General features: G+C 43.9%; 1 protein-coding gene across 1 annotated transcript in view; it reads left to right on the top strand.

Annotated features, from left to right (window-relative positions):
- The window catches only part of atrnl1a (attractin-like 1a), a gene marked incomplete at its 5' end in the record, with an annotated part of 181203 nt that overhangs the window by 83013 nt on the left and 75272 nt on the right, over positions 1 to 22918 (top strand). Inside the window, 4 exons of the mRNA XM_079280116.1 lie at positions 3274 to 3326; positions 11405 to 11499; positions 12147 to 12225; positions 14516 to 14673. Coding sequence (XP_079136242.1) covers positions 3274 to 3326; positions 11405 to 11499; positions 12147 to 12225; positions 14516 to 14673 — 385 coding nt within the window. The remainder of the gene's footprint in view (positions 1 to 3273; positions 3327 to 11404; positions 11500 to 12146; positions 12226 to 14515; positions 14674 to 22918) is intronic.

Raw genomic sequence — 22918 nt, 5'->3', positions numbered from 1 at the left:
ACCTGAGCTGCTGCTATCAGGACTCAGCTGCTCACCAGATGTCCTCCAGCTGTTTATGTGTGGTCACAGTTTTACAACGTGTACGAACAATCTATTTAAAGTCCAACGTACATTGGACTTTTATTTTCACTGTGCGAGTCTGAGCACTTTCTCTCCCGCAGCATTGTCTGACTGACTTTGATTGTGTTGACTCAGCTTTAATCGGCCTCCAAATGTAGAGAACTCCGCTAATTGCCTGCTAATTAGCATCTTTAACTGTATGCTCCACCGGAGGGAGTGTTTGCGTGTCTTTGTGCGTGTGCATGTTTGTCATTTTGAGGGTTGCTAAACAGAGCCTGATACAGTATGTGCTTTTGTGATTTAAAACTCTTAACAGTTCACAACATAAACACACACACACACACACACACACATACGCAAGCAGGACCAATATCACTGTGACCTTTAATCTCCATTTAGTTTATCGAGGCAGTTTACAGGATCAGCAAGCAGAGCAAAAATATTTCTCACTCGCATGCGTGTGTGTGTGTGTGTGTGTGTGTGTGTGTGTGTGTAGCTGAGTCAGAGAGTGTTTTAAGTGATGAGGCAGCCCAGTCCTCTGTGGCCCTTAACTCGTCCCCATTAGGCTGTTGGAAGCAGCTTAAGTGTGCGTCCCCTCTCGTCCAGATCTTTAGTGTCCCCCAAGAGAGAAGACGTCTTGTCCTCGCCCCTTACTTAGCCTGCAGGTCTGCTTATCCTTCTTCTCTGAACACATACGTGAATATAATGTTTGGCCAGTGTCGGCATCAGGGCACAGTACCAGAAGCTAACTAGCTTTTTAGTTCAGAAAAGTCGGGGTCGCTTACTTTGGTTACCTGGCTGGAGAAAGAGTACGTAACATGTATTTGACATTTACAGTATTTATCAATTCTGTGCTGCAGTTGGAGATGTTGGAAACATCGGTATTTGTAAATCAGGACACTTTCTGTTGAAGTGCGGTCGGTCTCTGTGTGTCTGGTTCTGCAGAGTATTTGTTTGAAGTGAGTGTAAAAATGTTGCAAAGCCACGTCATGCAGTCGTGATTGTTAAACCTACACGAGTACGTTTTATTATCAGCAGAGCCAGCTCGCCTCCAGCCTGCTAAACAACACGAAATCCCGATGAGCTTCCTCAGCAGCCAAAGCTGATGGCTAACCTCCTCTGGGGGACAGAGAGCAAATCTTTGTGTGTTATTTGCACATTGTGACTGCAAGTAAAAACAAAAAGAATCTGTTCAGTGATTCAAATATCTGATGGAAGTATTTCGTAGATCATATTTGGCTCCAACGAGGGCCCAATGCAATTCATGACAATCTCATTTATCACAATAAATCTTGTTGTTGCTAAAATAGTCTCGGCCGGAGGCAACTCCAAAGCTTTTGAAGTCACATAGTGTTCTTGAGACGACGCTGCTCACCGTCCGACTGTCCTCTCTGGATCCCAAAACCTTTTGTTCCATAAGCCTCCTTCACCTCCTTAAGTCCTGCTTTTCTTTCCTTCTCTCCTTGTTCCTTTCTTTCCTTCTCTCCTTGTTCCTTTCATGCAGATGACACCCAGTAAGTAATTCTGCGTCGAGACCGCACGGCAATGAATCAACGAGTGCTGCCAAGATTAAATAAAATATGAGCGCATTCAGCTTCTTTCGAAGGACCGTTCTGTCGTTCAGCAGAAAGCTCAGTTACTTGGAACACATTGGCCGAGACGTCAAGTGGCCTCTTAAACTGATTCACGCGCCACCATTAGACTAAAAGTATGGTTCTGCTTCTGTATCTGTTTTATTGTCGTCCTTAAACTCCTGATTCAGGATGGAAGCTCAGAGAGGCGGTGGTGGTTTAGGCCCTCGTCCTTGGCCGGGGCTTTAGAGAAGGATGAAATATTCAGTATCTGGCGCTGCGCTGTGACCTGCTGCAGCGCTACGAGCGAATTCACAAACACTCGGGCTGTAAACCTCACCTGCCCTCTAGTTCTCGTTCATTTATTCCTCTCTTTCTCTCCCTCTCAATCCTCCTGCCCCTCCTTTGGATGAGTTGCTTTGCTAGTAAAGCTTGTGAAATATCTGCATATGGGTTTGATAAGCGGGGGGGGGGATTTATTTTTCTCTAAATGGCCGCGATGCAGAACTTTAGCGGTTGCAATTTACATAAACACTTCCTTTTAAAGCCTTCCAGATTAATGGCATGTAGAGTCACTCTCTCACACACACACACACACACACACACACACACAAGAATGAACAACAGATGTAAACCACCCCATCGGGGCGATGCAAACGCTCTTTCAAGACATTTTAAGAGCATTGACATTATAATCACAATTGCATTTGGTTCTCTGAGCACATTTTTTCCAACATTTCTTGGCAGTGGAAGTTAAATAACTGTATTTTTGTTCTGTTGCCAGGTAATCATTTTCCTATCGGTACTTCAGGTGCACGTCGTCCATCTTGACACTTTAATGGCCTCCGGAGCACGTACATCATTTCTTCATAATCACTCAAGAAAATACCTTTAACCCTGATATTTTGCCTTTAATTGCTTTTTGAGTGTTAACATTTACATGATCTTTAAGAGCACATGTGGTTCTGCACCATATATATATATATATATATATATATATTTTCATACATCTATCTCTCCACTGTTACAGCTCTGAGACCAAGATCAATACAGCTGCCATCCCCCATGAAGGAACAGCTTTAAACTTTTCACTGACACTGTTCAGGCCAACAGTGAGAGACTATTTGATCCCCAATACATGGATTTTCAGTGGAGTTTTCCACTGCGTCCAATTCATCAACATTATTCAGCCAGATGTTTAAGCAGGAGATCCTCTGACGTCCCTGCAGATGAATCTGTTTTTGAGCCGAGCACTTAAAGAGGCTAGGTGTTCTCTCTGATAAGTGTGTGTGTGTGTGTGTGTGTGTGTGTGTGTGTGTGTGTGGGCACCCTGGGGAAAAAGAGAGCAGCTCAAAGAGGTGGGGGAAGACACTACCTGCAACAAGGGCCCACCTGACACACACTCACTCTCACACACACACACACACACACACACACACACACACACACACACACACACACACACACACACACACACACACACACACACACACACACACACACACACACACACACATCCATAACAGAAAAATGTGTCGTTGTAAAAATGAAACCCTTATCGAATGTTAATGCCTTTGTTCTTTCTCTCTTCGTCTTCTTCTTCTTCTTCTCTGCCTGTCTCTCTTTTCCTGTGTCGTTCCAGATGTGACTCAGAGAACCGTTACCTTGGTAACCCTCTCCGGGGAACATGCTATTGTAAGTATCCTGCTGCCACTACACCTGAGTCTCCCTCAGCTCCCTGCCCCCCCCCCCCCACACACACACATACACACGCTTAGAGCTGAAGTCTGTTTCTGTGTACAATGTCAATCTGTGTCCTGCGATTATCATCTTTGTACCCAAACAAGTAAGGTAGCTAGAAAGCAGCTGTTAACCCCGCTAGCCTTCTTGTGTTGAAATGGAGCAGAGCTGATGCTCCAAGTAACCATGACCAGAGATTCGTTGTAGTCCCTGGAGACACTTTACAAGACCACTAAAGGTAATTCATCAGTTAAATGTGAAAAAAACAGGTTTAAGCGCACAAATAAATAGGTTTTAATAGGTTTTCCATTACTATCACCTATTCAGGTGCGTGACGAGAGAGGGGGGAGGGAGGAGGGGGATGCGAACAGAGAGAAAGTGTTTTTCCGTCCAGGACTTTGTTTTTCTGTTTCCAGATGCTCGCAGGGATCACATTGACTTAGCTCATTTGCAACAAATTGCTGGTTTTCCTTTTAAAGGGCAGATGGAGGAGGTATGCTGTCGTCAAAACAGATGTTTTGTGGCACACAAGCACATGCTCCCTCACTCTGCATCTCTCTCTCTCTCTCTCTCTCTCTCTCTCTCTCTCTCTCTCTCTCTCACTCACTCATTCAGTCTACGAATTGCCATCATCGGTTTTAACATTCTAACCCAGTAGAATAAAGTTCAAGTGCTGTCAATGTCAATAGCCCTCTAGCCTGAGTGGGCCTGTCATTGTTTCAGTGATGGAGGCTCGAAAGGAGACAGCAATCAGAGGAGTCATGCCACAGATTGCACCGGTCACCTCAAATATGTCTTTGATCACAAAAACAACTTCTGTTCAAGAATGTGATTGAAGACGGGCACATGGGTTCACCTTCATTGCTGCCAAGCTTTTATCTTAAAATGTAATTTATCTTCCTTTTAAGACACAGAATCAGACATTTTGTTGAGATAAGTATGCTCGTTAGGGAGGCTCAGCGGTCATTTAAAGGTGCAGTGTCCAATATCTGGCCACCTGCTCCAAATGAATAGGCGGCACACTGTAGCCTGGGGCTGTACGGTCTGTGTGCGCTTTAATAGTTTGTTTTTTGGATTAAATCTAAAGTGGTAGAAACGAGAAAACGACTCCTACTGTCGTTGGGTCCCACACGGCGCCAGGAAACGACTTCTCCGTGGGCAGAAGGAGAGTCCCGGACCTTCAGTTAGCAGTTAGCTTGAATTCAGCCAGCGCAAACCCCGGCGCCGCTTAAACCAATGAACAGACGATCAACACTTGTACCTGTACCTTCAACGTGATTAGCAAGCTCCTGCAGAGCTCAGAAGACCGGATGCTGCAGGAGCCCCTTTCACAAATAGATCACAACAGTGCCGTAAAGAAGATGCGGCATTACTTCCTGTAAATGACGGTTTCAACCTTTGCTGTCATCTAAAGTTTCATTTTTAATTTAAAGTTCATCGATGGCATGGTATTATTGTCTGCTGGATTCAGGACTGAGGTTTGGAGGCACTAGATGGCACTAATGCGATGCCGTTGCCCAGTATTGTGAAGGGCTTTAGATAATCTAAATGCACAGAAACACTCAAACACAGCTTTTAATGGCTCCCAAAGCCTGTCGGTGCTCGGCTCCTCGACGTCTCCATGGCTGAAGCGGTGTTTCCAGATGCATTTGGAGACATTATGTTCTGTCATTAATGTGACATTATCTTTTCTGTCGTCTATGAAACTGGGTTAGTTTTGTTTGAACAAGGGCAAGCACACTCAGACGTACACACATGAATGCACACAGCACCCTCTCACTCACACACACACACACACACACACACACACACACACACACACACACACACACACACACACACACGCAGAGAGATGGTGTGTATAAATCACAGATTTAAAAGCCATCCATTTCCCTTGGACTCTAAGGAAAAGCAGCCGGGTCAATATTAGTCTTGACTGTCATTGGAAGGAAGGCGCTGATAAAAGAAGCTTCGTCTCTGTCGTGTGGAATTAACGAGTGGGCAGCACCGTCCCGGCCGGGGGATTGTGACGGATTTAGAGCAGAAGTTTGAGAAATCTGCACCACCTGTGGATTTGTTATGATGTGAGGAGATGGTGAAAAGTTGTCTGACAGCTGACAGCAGAGAGGTTAACTGGAATGTGAGGAGACAGTGTTGTCAGTATTAGCCTTAGGATAGTCCAGGATGGGCTTCATGCAAAATCATATTCCCAAATAAAGTGTGTCAATGAGCCGTGTCCCATGTTTAGGGATCTCTTACGTCTGGAACTGACATGGGTCTGTCTGTCGGCTCCAGCAGAGAACTGTTCCGTCGTATCGGTTTACTGGATGCTTTGCCGCCCTTAGTCTCCCTTTGGATCCTCGAAGTCTTTTACACTTGTTTCTGTTTTTACTTGGCTTCTCCAAAGGGGCTGCACGATAAATCCGAGGATTGTTGTTGCATGATTAAGATGGAAAAAAATAAAAAGGGAAACATCAACAATTCAGGCCAGCAGAGAGAGCAGACTCTCCTACAATGTGATGAGGGAAGACCGCTCGTAGTGTACTGACAGATCTGTCACCTAATTAATACAACTCTGGTCATACAAATGATCGGCATTGGTTTAAAGAGAGACAAACCCATCTCAGTCATGGTTTTCATCAGAAAACCATGGAAGAATCAGACGTGTTTAGTAGTCTACTCTCCTCTCTCCTTTTCTTACCCATTTCTACAGCGGTGCTGTTTGAAAGTCAGTCATAAACAGACTCATTGAACTACTGTAGTGTATGTGTTCAATCACACTACGGCAGCATTGTGTTTGAAGTTAAGGGGTCGCATGTGAAAAAGCATACGTATCATTCAAAGGCATCAGTATATTCATGTTTTGTGATTGGTTGATGATAATAAAGGGGAAAAATTAAGTCATTTTCATCATTCAAGCTCTCCACTTGACGGCTGCAGTCGGCTTTATTGTACAATACTGCAAATGACCAAAAACACAGAATGACACATGCTCAGAAATCCATGTTGATGAAACGTTTTCATCAGACTGCTACGCGCGAGTGTCCAGCTACTGACGGCCGTGCTCCTCGTCTCACTCGGGGGATTAAGTGCAGCGAGCAACGCTTTGGTTCAGTTCGCGCTGTCATATCTAACCACCAGTCAATTGATGAAAAGCAAATTTGCTGTTTAATGAGTTTGCCCCCAGTCAGGCTGGCCTTTATGAGCAGCATCGCCAGGACAATGCTTTAATGAACCACTGTCATATTCCATCTCGGTCAGCTACAAGGGACGTCTAATTAGGGACGGCCACCGAGTGTCCCGCCGCTTCCACTGGAGAGACCAGCAGTCGGTTGGATTACCAGCTAACACCAGTCAGTCCAGAGTCAGTGCCGCTTGCTGCCCTCAGGCGCGCTTGGAAAGCTCAGTCAGGCCGAACAGCAGTGGCTCCAATATTTACTGACAGCCTCACAATCCCAATTCAAATGACAATCAGGGATGGACCGCACGGAATAGGACTGATTAATGACGTGTTGTCCACAATCAGAAAAATGGAGAGGGCAGATTAGTCATTCCCCCAATTTCTACTAAATATGATTAAATGTTGTTCTCATAGTGCTAAACTTATATCAAAGACAATTGAAATATAAGCTTGTGAATGTTGGGGCCCATTTGAACGTCGAAGTAGTTGCGTGGCTGTGATCAGCAATCAGCAACGTTCGTGGCCTAAGGCCGTTTATTAGGCCGCGATCTGGCATCAGTCCGGGATGCCTCAATATTTGCTGACAGGCGGTCCTTCTGGAAGCCTATATCCATCGAGGGTTAATTGGTCCTATCAGGCCAAAGCCCTTTGTTGTTTTGCAGCCCATTAGTAAACCTTTACTTAGACAGACTATTAAATAACAAATCAGTTTAAATCAGTTTCATGAAGCTTCAGTAAGAGTTTGATACGCATTAATACAGTGTTTGGGAAGGCGCACGAGAAGAAGATGAAATGTACACAATAGGTCCTTTTCACAATATGTAATTGCAGGGTAAACACAGGTGTGATTGAAAAGAAGAATTATGGCCCTGTTCCATTTCGGGGGGCTGGGGCCCTGGCGTTTTGCATGCTGGCTCACTGTAATGGCTGCGACACCAAATAGAAGGAGAAGGCAAGAGTTTGCTTTTATCGTCAGTATATCCAACATCCAGCAACTCGACGGAAGTGCAGTCGATGAGCAGCGGCCTGTCGAAGCCTCACTGCGGAGGACATGCTACACTACGCCCTGAAGCTCCGCCCCTGCTGCTGCTGCTGCTGCACGCAGCGCAAATCGCGCGTTTATTCAAATTCATTAATATTAAACGTCTCGCATGTCCAAATTGCACCATATTCAACGCGGCAATCCGATGTTTCAACCACACCGTGGGAACTATTTTCAACCCTTGTGAGCGGATGAAGATCCGACTGGGATCAAAATATTTCCTCTGTAGTAACTTTGTAGGCTGGAATAATGAGTATGCAGGTGTTTCCATCTGTGCCGTTTTTATTAAACAGCCTGATGTGCGTGTAACGATGCTCCCTCTATAACACCACCCACACCGCCTTTAAAAAAGTATTGATTTCCATGTTTATTCCGGCACGTTGTGTGCTTAGAATTAGTAAATAGTCTCCAGTTGAGAAACTGGTGATTGTGAACTTTGTGACGAGCCTTCCCTGTAGATAATTGCGTTGTGAAGGAGCGGTGAGTTTCTAATAAACCGGGGTCACCTGACCTCATGCATACATTACCTCCAGGACCTCCATTGCGGCCGGTGTTGTCCTTGTTTCCTGCCCTGGTTCTGGCTTCTTTTCTCAGTGAGGTGAAGCTGTAACGTCTGGCCTGCGCTCCGTCAGGCAGGTGTTGCAAATGGGAAATAATGAGTTGTTAACAAGCATTAAATGAAACTTCAGCAAGAGATCCTGACAAACTGACAGTGTAGGTGAGTTCACGCCTTTTTTTTTTTTTTTTTTTTTTCATTCCTATTTGAAGCAAACTGCTGGAATATCCGATTACGTTCCGGTTGAGGGCTTTCTCTTCCGCCTTCTCATTCCCCATCATCAGTGTTTTGTTTCATATCAGCTGAATCAGCTTACATATTATGGTAATAAGATCACCCATCTGTGAACCTGAGAAATTGCCATGGACCCTTCCTGTTTCGCTTCTTCTGGGGATCAGTTTGCCGACGTGAAACTGCTGTCAGATTTCTCAGATGGGATTTGTAATTGGCTGAGATGAACCTTTAAACCTGGCTGGTGCTCTTGTTCGAACAGCCTTGAAATCACACATGTTGGGAAGGCGCAGAGGGACAGGTGTGAGCTTTCTGTTGTTCTGTATATTGTCATTTGTTTGGTTAACCAGGCAGTCGCGCACACCTGTAAACACTCTCATGAACTCAGACAACCACGCAAACACACATGCACGGACGTGGATGCACGCACAAACACACACACACACACACACACACAAATATGCACACAGATGAATCCTATCCCTCATACAAAGTATTAAAAAACCCAAATACTCTGAAGTTGTACTTACGACCCTTATGGGATAAACAACTGAGCAGTAGCAGTGCACGTCTGCCTGGGAGGGAGGAAGAAATATTGTCTTTGATCTGATGATATCGTCTGTTCGGGCTAACTTGCCACGAAGGCTGAACAAAACAAGGGTGTTTGTCAAACATAATTTGCTTTCGTCTCGGTGACGCCCCGGGATTGTGAAGCTGAAAGGAAAAGTGACGACTAAACATCTCTCATGTCTATTTTTTTGTTCTTTTTTCTGCTCTGTACGTTGAAAAAGCTGTTCCAGTGCTGACTGCTGCCAGTCAGTGACAGACAGCAACAGATTTCCTGTCGCAGCACTTGATGTTCTTTCTCAGGAACATTGATACAGACTGACTGTCTGCCCAGCGCAGCCACAGTCCTCTGCTGAACAGCTCCTCTTTGGAGCTAAAGAGAGTTTGGATCAGGCGGCAACCTCCGGTGCTGAAAGTGAAGCTAATGTGGAAGTGTCTCAAACTCGCAGTCAGAGGGCGACTCATCTGGTTGTATAGAAGTCCATGCGAAAGTGACTCTACTTCTCTCTTGATTTATTACCTCGGTAAACATTGTAAACATGAGTTTATGGTCTCAATCTCCAGTTTCAAGTCTTCTTCAATACAGCATGATGTTCATTTAGTAAATTATGCTCCATTTAGAGTCACACAGACCATAAAGCACGTCCTCCAAATCAGGGTATTCTTAAGGGCGGGCTACTTTGTGATTGACAGGATGCTACCGCGACCAAAGGCATGAACGCTGTCTCTACGTCAAAATATGGCCAAGATGGCGACGGCTTTAATCCTAGATGACGATGGCCGAACTCGAGATATATATGTATATGTATGTATATATGTATATGTATATATATATATATATATATATATATATATATATATATATATGTATATGTATATATATGTATATGTATATATGTATGTGTATATATATGTATATATGTATGTGTATGTATATGTATATATATATGTATATATATATATGTGTATATATATGTATATATATGTATATATATATATATATATATATATATATATATATATATATATATATACAGTATAGTTTGGATACACAGCATTGCTATTGCCACCAATACATTTTTCTTTATAAGGCCATATTACATAAACTGCCTCCTTATCAATGTTCAGTACGTCATTCCTACAATCTGCGTTGTTTTTGGTGAAAGCTGTTTTAAAGTTTTTGGACCCTCATGTCCATGTGTGTGCTACAGATGCATTTATTGATTAGAATATTTTATGAGCTTGCAATGATTTATCCTGGCAAAATAAAGGTGAAATTAAAATATATATATAATATATATATAAACATAAATGCAATTTTCATAAAGCTCAGTAATTGAGAAGTGATGTGTGGTATCGGACTCAACCTGACACACTGACAAATTATGCCAATCAGCAGTGTTTTGTAAAGGCATTGTTACCATCATTAAGACTGATTTAGCGCAATTTCCTTCATCTGCGCCGAAGGTTGACAGACTGCAAATCAGCCTTTTAATTTACAAAGCAACCGGATGTTTTGTGTCAGACTGGGCCGCGATTGGCTGGTTGCAGCGCTGCAACAAAACACAGGATAAGAAAGACACGGTTGTATTTCAGAAGGCAAAAAGCTGAACGCCACTTGTGTTGTTTTTATTTTATTGTCTAATTGGAAAGAAAAGTCTGGACATTTTTGCAGGTTTTTCTACATTTTCTTTCTCTCTCTCTCTCGCTTACCTACACCTACACACCTGGATTACCCTGAGGGGTTAGCACTCAGCAGTCACGATGATGAAGTTTGAAAACATCCCATTATCCTCTCACAGCCACATAGCTGCTTTCTCTATTCGATCTCTTATTCCCCCCCGTCAGGCAGGCGGACACGGTGACCCAGCGTGGCTCCTGCTGTCTGTCCAGATGTTGAATCGCTGCGATTCCCCCTCTATACGTTGGCCATTGTCTTGCTGACAAAGAGCTGCTTCCAGACTCTCAATGGGGGCCGCTTTCAGAAATGAGTAAACGTCTCATAGAACATGATTATTTCGACTTTCGCTCATGTTCTATTGATCGGACCGGTTGCCTGTCTAAGAAACCGGCGACTTCATTGTGAAGCGTTGGCGTTCATATTTATAAAACAAGTGTGTGTGTGTGTGTGTGTGTGTGTGTGATCGTGCACACACATGCTGCACTTGTTTATTTTGTCACTACTTGAGATCTCTGAACTACTGCACCACTGTAGTCTCATTCATCTAATTGACTATCGACTCACGGTCGGCGTGGGCCGTGTTTTTCATAAATCTGTGCTTCGTCAATAAAACGAGACGGAGCGGAAGTTTTATTCGGTATCGGCATTCTGCCACCAAAAATTGAAAATTTAAATTCCCAGAAAGAATGTATTTATTGTTACTGAAACACATGCAAATAAAGCTGCTAACGGACTACGTGTCTCATCTGTCTTTTGCTCTCTTACCAATGCCTAGACAACCTGTTGATCGATTACCAGTTCACCTTCAGTCTTCTTCAAGAAGATGATCGCCACTACACAAGCGTCAACTTCATGGCTACGCCTGAACAGGTAACGCATGCACTCAAAGGCACACGTATGAGTTGAACTTTCATACATTTACTGTAGGATGTCAACAATCATTAACAATAATAAACAGGACATGCCGTCGTAACCCGATGTGCAACAGAGGAATCTGCTGTTCACAGTGAGAGACATCTAAATTCTTGAGTTTTATCTGAGCTGTTTTTTTCTTCTTCTCAGAGCCTGAAGGCGTGTTCGGATACGACTCAAAGTTGAATATCGGGGCAGCACTGCAGACAAAATCAGTAGAACGACACAAAAATAGGCCAATATATTCAGATATGCCTAAGGTGACAGGCTGAGGCGGAGATGGAGAGACTCAAGTTAAAAATGTTTTAGAAAGTAATTCTGCTGTTGGACTTAGTGAATGCACACACGAAAGTGCAAAAGGTCGGCAAGCCGGAGGGGAAGTAAGTAAAAGTGTATATACTCGGAGGAAGATGTCCAACAAGATGAACTGCAAAACCCCAGCAAGTCTATAAATAACCCAAGAAACAAGCACAGCGAGAATTTGCTTTCCATCGAATGCATCTGCAGCCGTCATCATTCACTTTCCCCAGTTTATCCACTCGTGCTGCCTTTACCGTCCAGCTCAGGAACCCATGTGCGTGTGTTTCTTTTGTCTTTTTGTGCAGGCCAACAAGAACCTCGACATGTCCATCAATGCCTCCAACAACTTCAACCTCAACATCACTTGGTCCTTAAGCTCAACAGGTAGAGAACATGTTCACTTATTTGTCTCAAGAGTACGGTGGCCACTGACACACTGTACAACACTGCCGTTGTTATTTTCACCCAAACGCCGACCTTTTCCTAAAGCTAACTCTCTTGTTTTTGTTGCCGAAACCGAACGGAGCAGTTTACTGTGAAGACAGAAGTTTATTTTGAAAAGACCGAATGTGTGTAACGAGAGGAAATTGACACGTTCGGCATGACTTTCATAGTAAAACGCATGAAAAATGAGGAGTAACTTTTGGTAAGATGTCAAACAAACCGTTGTTTGAGGATACATAGAAAACAACACACATGTTGTTCTGTACTCTTCTGTTATTGTTGATATCACTCTAAGTAGAGTAAAGATTCGTTATATATCTAGAATTCTGTCTCAGGTAAGTTCATAGCGAACATAGCGTGACAAAAACAGCAACATTCTCTTTGAAGAAAAAGTCTTGAGTCGTCGTCTCTCATTTGTTCTGTCTGATGACACTGAAAGTGAGCTGTGATATGAAGTGTAATTTGCTTTGAATTAGACGCGGTGGTTATCTGTTTGGTCTCTGCAGCTCCGTCATTTAGCCGTCTTTCTGCAGAGATATCCCGCAGTCGGTACCTTTCATTGGTGGCCAAGTGTCCTGAAGTAAAATGGTCGGATCCACTTCCTGCTCGCCTCCCGGGGATTCCCTCTCCTGACAAAACACATCAGAAGCTATTTTACAATTTTGGCATTCGGCTGTTTTATACATTTTCCCTCCTGATTTCAATTAAGATTAAAAGCACTCTGCTTTCAACACTCGGCGTCTTGGGGCCCAGAGCCTCTCCAGTTTGGGACTGTGGGCCTTGTGTGTGTGTGTGTGTGTGTGTGTGTGTGTGTGTGTGTGTGTGTGTGTGTGTGTGTGTGTGTGCAGACTATCGCAGAGTGTTTAATAGCCCTGATAAAGCAGGGGGTGGGAAAATGTTATTCACAATGACTGAAAAACACGGCCACTAACACAGAACTGCTGATAGTGCTCCTAGGGATCCTGAAATCGGACCACCTCAGCGCAGAGAGACATTTGTCAAGCTCGCTGTGAATCACTGTGAGGTGTCATCAGAACCAATTTGCCTGCGTGAGATGACTGGCACAACATTGACTTTTTCACTCAACCTGCTCTTATCCCGCTTTCCTGCCTAAAGATATCTTTGCAATGGCGTTCACAGTCTCACAGTCTGCGTTTGACGCATGTGGCTGCAGAGTTGTTCTTTCTTTGCAGTCTAGTAACATTTCCCGTGGAAGACGATTCTGCATCAAGGTCTCTTCACAAGATCCACAAAAGATCCTGATGCTGGAAAGACCTGGTACAGGTCTGAATTGACTGCAAGTGATAATTGACGAGGCTTCACTGATTAGTTTGACATGTCTCGTGTTTCCGTAAAACAGCGTGTTACGAAAAGTTATTCCCTATTTTTCATGCATTCTCCTACAAATGTCCAGTGACACGCTCGTTAAAAAAAAATAAAAACGCTTGGTTGGGTTAGAATAACTACGGAAGTTACGTGACAAATAAATCAGTATTGACTTATATATAACAGCGGTGTCCTGTGTGAAAGTCTGGTGTTTTTGGACCCACCCATCCACACACACACCTCCTCCCTACGCGGAGTTTGTTGCACTTTGAACTTCCTGGTTCACGATTATGTGGAATTCATACAAATTGATTTTGTGGGACATGTGTGAGTTACAGTGCATCATTAATGAAAGACCATCTCAAAAAAACATTAATAGCATAAACCCAGAGAGACATCACAGTGAACTACTTAAAACAAAATCAAGGTACTTTCATGTATTAATGTAAAATAGATTCCTGCAAATCCAGTATTGCCTTCTAACAATCCCGTTCATTGATTTGTAAAATTGTCCACAATGGTTTAATAGAACCGGAGATCTACAGCGATAAGTATAAACATCAGTCGACAGATTGGGTTCAAAAACAACTAACAGTGCATTTCCTTGGTGGAGGTTTTTAAATGCTTGTCCACTCTCACATCCTTCACCTCTGAGAGGACCTCCGGTGACATTTCTCCTTGAAAACGAGGAACGCTGCGAGCCACAAGCTGCTGCGATGTTGATCTGTTGTTTCTCTGCAGCAGAAAGACAACAAACACCTTCAAACTGTTTGTTACTGTACCTTTTATAAAAGCAGTGGCTGGTGGGAACTGCACTTTGTGTTTCTGTTCCCTTTAAAGAATCCTTATTTTTCTACACTTTCTTTCACTGTATGTGACCTAAACTACTCTCGGTCTCTCACAGCTGGCACCATCTCGGGGGAGGAGATGCCCATCATAGCGAGGACCAACATCAAGGAGCACCGGGACAGTTTCTCCTGTGAGAAGTTCAACTTCAGACTTCACCACAACATCACCTTCTACGTCTACGTGTCCAACTTCAGCTGGCCAATCAAGATCCAGGTTAGAGGCTCGGGGGAGGGGAGGATACGCGGGGATTGGTTGTGAGGGGGATGAAGGGTAATGGCGGCCGAGTTGCCATTAACGTCAACTAATTGTTCCAGTTTGACAGGCAACGCATATGTAAACCCAGAAAGCATACAGACAGATAATTAAACAGGAAAATAAGAAAACAAAAATAACTGAAATGACATTGAGTCGCTCTGACAGATACAAATTCCGACTTAATGGCTTCAAAATGTGTTTTTGTTCTTGTTCTGCTTGATGGCTTCAGTATGTGGCCTCGGAAGGAGAAGTCTGCTGCTGATATGGGACATGATGATGATTTACAATATTAATTACATATATTGCTTTTTTATTACATTTATTACACAATGTTTGAACATGCACTGCAGTTCACTGCATTGCGCAACTGCTCCCGAATATATTTGAATGTGTTTTTAATTTTGTTTTTAATTTGTATGTGTAGTATTTCTGTGCCCACCACTTTTCTTCTGGGATTGACAAAGTTATCCAAGTAATCAGTGAATTACACGATCCAAGATGCACGTCTGTTCATTACAATAGTAGATTACAATAGCAGTTGTGTCTAGCTTAGTGCGGGCCACAGACATCATTCAAAATGAATGCAAAAGATGTTTTTTATTTCCAATGAACTGGCACCCACTGGGACAACATGGTTAGACCAACACACACACTTAAACACTATATAAGTTACTTAAACTCCGTAAACAGATGTTTGTGAAACAAATATTTGCTGTGATTGTTAAGGGAACATTCAGAAATGATTTAGTGTAGTAAAGGTTATTATTGTCTTTATTGTGACATTTGGTCCACTCTTAAAAATGTAACACAGTTCCGTGCTTGTTGAACAATATTGTACACTGTTAAAACTTAAAGTCTGGTTAAAATACATTGATAAAAAATCAGAAAAAAATTAATTGTTTTAGATGTACATTTTTTCAAAATGTATTTAAAAAAAATAATAAAACAGTTTTTATTAAATGACTGAGATGTTGTGATCTACAGAAACTAAAAAAGAAAAGGAAATATTCTGCAAGGGACGTAGAGCCATATTGAATGATGAATGCCTTAGTAAGTCAGGTTAGGTGGATGAAAAAGATAAAGCATCATCATCATCATCATCATGATCTTCATCATCTCCAGTCTCCAGGAGCTGTCTCTCTGCAAAACATATCGCCCTGACACGACATTGAGCATAAACTATTCTGAAAAGTGTTTGGCAAATCTGCTGTCACATTTAATGATCTGTGAGTTTTCCCAGTGTCTCGCCATCAATTATGCAGCACCGGATTGAATCTCCAGGCGGCAGCCGCACACACTGAATATTCACGCCGCAGCCTTATGATCCGTTAAATTGAAGTAGACTTTAGCGGTGATATTTTAGGACGACTGTCATGCAGGTGCGGGGGGGGCGTGCGCTGACGGATGGAGGCAAGAAGTGACGGAATGGAGGAATTAGAAGTTCCGCTAACTGGTGTTGAGATTATTATACAGGTGAAATGTCCGGCGTTGAGAAAATGGAGGCTGCCTAAATGACAGATTGAGGGAGAAGGACAGTGTGTCTGGAGACGGATAAAGACTTAAAGCAGAGGATGGATGGGTGGATGGAGTGATGATGAATGGAAAGGACTACAGTAGCTGCTCGGTTACGTAAGCATTCAGGTAAAAGTTAAAGGACAGGTACAGAGTTGGCCCGTTCAGTCCATTGCTGCTAAAAGGTTAGCTTGAATGCAACCATCCACTTGGTAAAATGTTACCAAACATGTTATTTTTTTAAATTAATATGTTTTTTTTTAGACCCCATGTGTTAAAGTTCTGCACATGGTTTTTAGTGGAAACATAATCTGGAAACGTGATACCAGTCTTGTCTTTGGGTCTTTGCAGAGTGTCCTGCACCTCGTTACGGGTCATTTGTCCTTCGATCGCTCCCCTAATATGCATTTCCCATTAATGCTGCATTATCAGAGCTCCACATATCTGCTGGTTGAAAGGTGATATGATAATCACGTAGACGAGGCCTATCTTATCCCGCCGCCGTGTCAGACGTGCTCGCGTGTAACAGGAGAAGCACTCGGCGTCCGGTCCTCCGACGTCAGAACGTGGCGAGGATGAGACATTGTCCTGAGAATTGGTAATGACCCGTCCTGAGACATTTGATATGACAGACCTACACACGCACACACACAGGTGCACAAGAAATAACACGCAAACACTCACGTACGAACATGAAGGACAGAGAGAGGAAGAGACAGATCTCCACTACTGCTGTTCAGGTGTCGGGGAATGTGGAATAGTTATAAGATTTTAAATCTCAGTGGGACTATCGTGGAAAAACAAACCTCAAAAAAAGATCTAAATGTGCACCATCGTGGAAATAACGAACTATTTTTTATAGTTTTTTGTATTCCAACCAACCTCGATATTTTCTTTTGTACGACACAATCATGAATGTAGAAACCCAAATGGCAACTGTTTGGGTTTCAGATTCAAATTCAGATCTGCTGTAGATAGTCACACGGACAAATAGCCTCACCCAGCAGGTCGAAAAGTGACATTTGTCCTTAGAAAGGTAGGAATCAATGGAAACACTGACATACAGTATATATGCTCACACACACACACACACACACACAAATGGATGAGTATGTGAGTGTTTCCCTGGCGGCGGCCTGACGTCAGCCGGGAGTGGAGGGCTGGTTGTGAGGCAGGGGGAGGTGTTGGAATCGGTCGTTCTGCTGGAACAGATGTTGATTGGTTCTGTCACGCTGACCTTGCACCTCCGTCCTCGCTCTCCTGCACTCACCATCATGACACGGCATTTACCCGAATGTTGCTGGTTGCAATGTATGTAGGGTTGGCGGCGCAGAGCTTATTCAGGATCCCTTTAGCTGTTCACTTCACACGAGGGGTTGGGGGAAAATCGATACAGCATAGTATCGCGATATTTTGCGTGGCGATATTATGTCGATACATGGCCGCCAAGTATCGATTTTTTATTGTATAAACTATAAAAAATGTTTTTTTTTTTTTTTTTGAAAAATCAAATCAATTGCTTTTTCAGTCCACTAGATGGTGCTGAGTTATTTTCTGGTGAGGTCCTGGGTCAGCGTGATTGGTAGGAAGTTGGTCAAAACAAAGATGGAGACATCTGGCCTCATAACGGGGTTAAATCTGCCAACAGTAGCCGGCTCATGGGGAGAGTGCAGCGCATAACTGTCTCTCTGCCCTCGACATCCACGCATCGCAAGTTATACTGAGTTATATAACTCTAATATCCTACTTATACAAGTTATAGTTCATATACTGAGTCCACACGTTTGCATTTAGTTAAGTTGGACTATGTAGTGATACAAACAGTTCAGTTTGTCAGGTTCATGCAACATTTATGACATCCTATTCTGCTGCAATAAAAATGATTGAAGTGAGATGAACAGACAACTTTATCTTATTAGATAAAACATGTAGACACAGTTTTCCTTTGGGGACATCATTTGAAGTTGAAAAAAGTAATAAATCGCAATATATGTTATCACAATACTCAGAATATCGCAGTATCGTGAAAGTATCGTGATATATCGAAGTATCGAGATAATATCGTATCGCGAGATCTCTGGCGATTCCCACCCCTACTTCACACACAGGAAGGTATTGACTCTTAAGACAGATATGTCTCTAGTTTCTGCTCCACGCTCGGTGCTTTAACGAAACAGGAAGATGGTTAGGACCTATCAGGCGATGGGTGTTTCTCAAGGTAAAGGAAGGGGGACAGCTTAGAGAGGGGGACAAAGGCAAGAAGACCTGGCAACCCGGTGCCAGGAATCTGCCTAGTGGGAAGAGTATGCGTCGTAGGAAAAGCGGGATAGGGGAGGGGGACGGAGGAGAGGGAACCTGGCAACCCGGTGCCAGGAATCTGCATAGTGGGAAGAGCATGCGTAGTAGGAAAAGCAGGATAGGGGAGGGGGACAGAGGAAAGAAGACCTGGCAACCTAGGCAGAAGAAGGGATGGAATGCTGTGGAAATGGAAGGGAGGAAGATAGAGTCGGCGTCTCTTGCTGCTTTGGAAAGTTGAGTTTGCCTGAGGTGGTGGAGGGGGATGAGAGGTAAGGCGCTGCGACCTGGCAACCCGGAACTTTGTGGGTTGGGGGCGGAGTTTCGGGGTGCGTGGTGGCGTCACGGTCGCTGGCGTCACGCCGGTGTGTTTGCATTGCCTAACGTGACTTTGGGAAAGTTGTGAGGAGTTGGCACAGTTTGCTTGTTGCGTAGATGCTCTTAGCAGGCGGACTGTGGTCGAGTTGGAGATCAGCTGGCGCGTCTTCGATCAGCTGGTGAGTCTTCGATGGGGGACCTGGCTGGAGCGCGGGGGGGGGCGGCGTCTTTGAGCGCTGCGTGCCGGGCAGCCAGGTCTGGAGCGAGCGAAGAAGGAGAGAGCTGGATTTACGTTTCCGTTGTCTACGTCAGGAGGTAGCGGGTCTCCCTCTGCCGCCGAGATATGAGTAACAGGAGGACGGCCGTGAGTCTCTTCGTATTGTCAGATCCTGGCGGGTGGATGCAGCTGGTCGGCGAGGTGGAGATCGCGGGTTTGGCTGCCCGGACCCTCTCGATGGCGGTTGGCGGCGTCCTCTGCGTGGTGTTCCGGTTGCGAGTGCAGAAAACGCGAGTGTGCCGAGGCTTAGAGTGGGTCGGTATTCATAGGAGTGTGGCCGGAAGTGGACGAGTGGCTGAGGTGTGGTCCTGCTCCTGAAATTCAGCTAAGTTTTATCTCCAATTAATACGCCTACACGTTTTAAATGTGTGTATATAGTTTTGAGGAATGCAAAATAAACATCCCCTCAACAAAGTGTGATGTACTGAATTATTCAAAATCAAGTAAAAAAAAAAAAAAAACACGTCCATGTCTTCCACACACCGGCACACGCTCTAGACCGTTCCAATGAACACTCCACGAACGCTTTCCCAGCCTCTGAACAACCCGACCTGGAAGGACCCGGCCAACCAAGGAAGCATCCTTGACTTTGAGAAACACCCATTCATTTAACAGCTTCATTAGTTGTTCTAGACCTTAAACTCTAAGCTTTAGAATGAAGTATTTTAGAGATTTAAATCAAAATGTATATTGTGAACTGTTAAAGTAGAAATTTTGTTCATTTTGACACCGTTTTTCCACAAACTAGGACTCGCCTGGATTCCTTTCTGATCCCAAAGTCATGTTTTATTGATTGAGGCCACAAACGTTCTGGGAACATAACCCAGTTTGTCTCTTCATCTCTCTGTTGAGAAAGAACCAACTGATTTAGCCAGAAATTGTACAACTTGAGCCCGTGACTGTTTCTAATTTGAACATCTCTGTTTGTAATTTAGCAGACAATGTTATCTCAACAAGAGAGGACTGTAACAACAGCCCTTTGTTTCCACTCCTTGTGTTTCTCAGGCGCTAAATTACAATCGACAGCAGGAAACAGAAAACATGTTTTTTACGGTACAACGCTGTTTTTTTCCTCGCGTCCGCTTCTATCCGCCTGCTTCTCTCTCTCTGCAGCCCTGCATGCATCACGGCCGACAGGCCAGCTGATTAAAAGCCTTCTGTCAGAGGTGAGCGCCCATTCTGTTGCAGGCGAACTCAGTCAGGGCTGGTGTTATTGGTCGGCTGATTTGATTTGCCGCTCAGTCACTTATTATCCTCTGCGCCTGCCATCATTAAATAGGATGCCTCTGCTCATCAGATATCTCACACACACACACACACACACACACACACACACACCCTCTCTGATCATGTCAGTGATAAAGTGTCCTTTATTGGATTTTAAAAGAAGTTGAAACAGTTAACTGTATGACCAGCACACACACACACACACACACACACGGAGGAGCAGCAGGCTCTATCTGATGCATCTCATTGAGGCAGTATTATGTTCCATACGGTGGAAGAGAAGAGGGAAGGCTGAGTGCTTCCCCGTTTAACCAGACAGGAAGTCATCAGCAGTCATCAGCTACATCAGTACAAATTGGGCAGGACGTGTGTGGATGCATGCCGGGTCAGTCCGCTCCCGCTTCATCGTGTCAAATGCCCCGGCAGGCAGGCAACCTGTGTTTTGGTTCAGGTTCCCGCAGATGGGTCGGATTAGCTTCTCTCTGCAATCGAACTGCACGAGGGTGCGTTTGGAAACATCTGGAGACCACCTCTCAGAAGCGCTCTGGGACCTGTTGTTCTTGGCCACACCAGAGTACCATTGCATGCGCTCACAACTGCCCAAAGGAACTGCACGGAGTTCTGTTTAAACTGGCCAGATGTTGGCTTGTGAAAGCTCCTGAAAGTAAACACTTCATGTCCAGAAAGCTGTGCCGTAGTGCACTTTTCATTTGAGTTGGTTATTAATGGCCACTGATGGAATAGTGCATGACAACATGGACCATGACTCTCCACAGGGAACAGCAATCCAACGAAAAGAAAATCGGCCGAATAAGCGAGAAGTGGAAAGGCACTACGACTGCTCTGGGATTATATCATGTTGTGTTACTGCTGTTTCAGCTGCAGATTGGTGCAGAAGTGGGTCTTAAGCACTGGAGCTGCATCGCTGAGCTCTCCTAACAAGTGCACACATATGGCAGAGCTGAGCTCATCTGCATACCGTGGAGGTGGAGGCGGCACTTGGCAACTGCCTCAGTTTGGTCATCAGGTCCTCATGAATATGCAAATACTGAGGAAAGAGTGTGTGGGAAATGCATTTCAGTCACTGGGACGTTCATGTAAATGTCTTAACATGCTGGTGTGTCCTAAACATTACTGCTCATCGTGGGAAGAAAATAAATAGATGTGAATGTTTCGTTCCGCTGCCTCTATGACGGGGACAACACAATCCACACAAAGTCACAACACGAAGCGCGTTAAGTCATCTGAACACATTTAGTTCTCCGGGTTTTGGCTGTCAAGCACAGTACTGTGTTTGCTGTCTTTGAACTTCCTTGTCGAAGGCCTGCTGCCGTCTTTCACAACAATGAAGTGACGAGGAACATTGCCTTGTGTGATTGCATCGTTCAGTGTCTGAGAGTTAGTTATTTGAGATAACCAATGACTCAATTGAGGGAATGAAATATGTCGTATTCAGCATAAAAATGGGTGATTTGTAATTGAAACACAAATCACTGAGTTGATGGAACTATCACCTACCGGTGTGTCTGATGAGGATGAAGCTCAAAGAGTACATCAACTGATTATTTTACCCCCCACCGTCCTCTCTCCTGCTCACAGTTCTCCATTGATCTTGTGTTTCAGCTTCTCTCCTCCAACTACTTTATCTGTTTTACCTGCGTCATACTCTTTCTTTTTGTTGCTCTCTTTTCTCTCCCTCTCCCTCCACTTATTGATTAGCCAAACACTTTCTCTCATCCCAGGTTTTAATCCCAGGTGTTGTTCTCACACTCTCTCTTGTGGTAATTGCAGTTTTAGCTTCAAGATTACAAAACTATTCCCCCTGAACAGTCCGCTGACCCCTGACATCAAAACAATTACATTCTATCTAAAATAAATATTTCTTTGCGTTTTGACCATCATAATATTTTCTGAGCCCTTGCTCTCTGTCTAAAATGAGCCGAAAACCTTCTTAATCGTAGATGCATTCCTAAAAGCATTCAAACAAACAGCTTTATTTGTTTTAAGTAGATTCACATGTGCCTCCTAACCTAAGACGAAGGCTGCGATCACAACCGTGATCAGACGTTTTACTCTCCTCATCGTGACATTGTGTGGCCCCTGTGTGGAGGTTTGGCTGTAAATGCAACGGTTAAATCACGCGCTGCTTTTTCTAACTCTCAAGAATAAATTGTGTTAAGAGACAGAATATAGTTTTTCGACAAAACAAAAGTTGTAGCTTCTGAAAGGACCATAGAATAGATGTATCACCTCTACTGGCTCAGTAGGAATTGAACGGTATACATCAGAAGCATATTTTACGATTGGATTGCATTAAGTGTGTGTGTGTGTGTGTGTGTCTCTGCAGTGGTGTGGATCAGGGAGCAAAGGGTGTGGTCTAAACAGCTTATTGATATAGTTGTTTAACGACTGCAGTTGTTGTAAATTTAAATGATGGCTGTTGGCTGAAGTTGGGGTGGCACTGGAAAGTGTGTGTGTGTGCGTGGGAGAGATGGATTAGGAGGAATTTACTGTTTATATTCATTACTATATCAAGCGTAATGTCCACGATCTGTCCACTGTGGAAGCTTGTGA

This window comes from Melanostigma gelatinosum (assembly GCF_949748355.1).
Source record: "Melanostigma gelatinosum genome assembly, chromosome: 12".
NCBI classification, from domain to species: Eukaryota; Metazoa; Chordata; class Actinopteri; order Perciformes; family Zoarcidae; genus Melanostigma; species Melanostigma gelatinosum.
The sequence above is the reverse complement of the archived record's forward strand: the minus strand, read 5'-3'. Positions and strand labels throughout refer to the sequence as shown.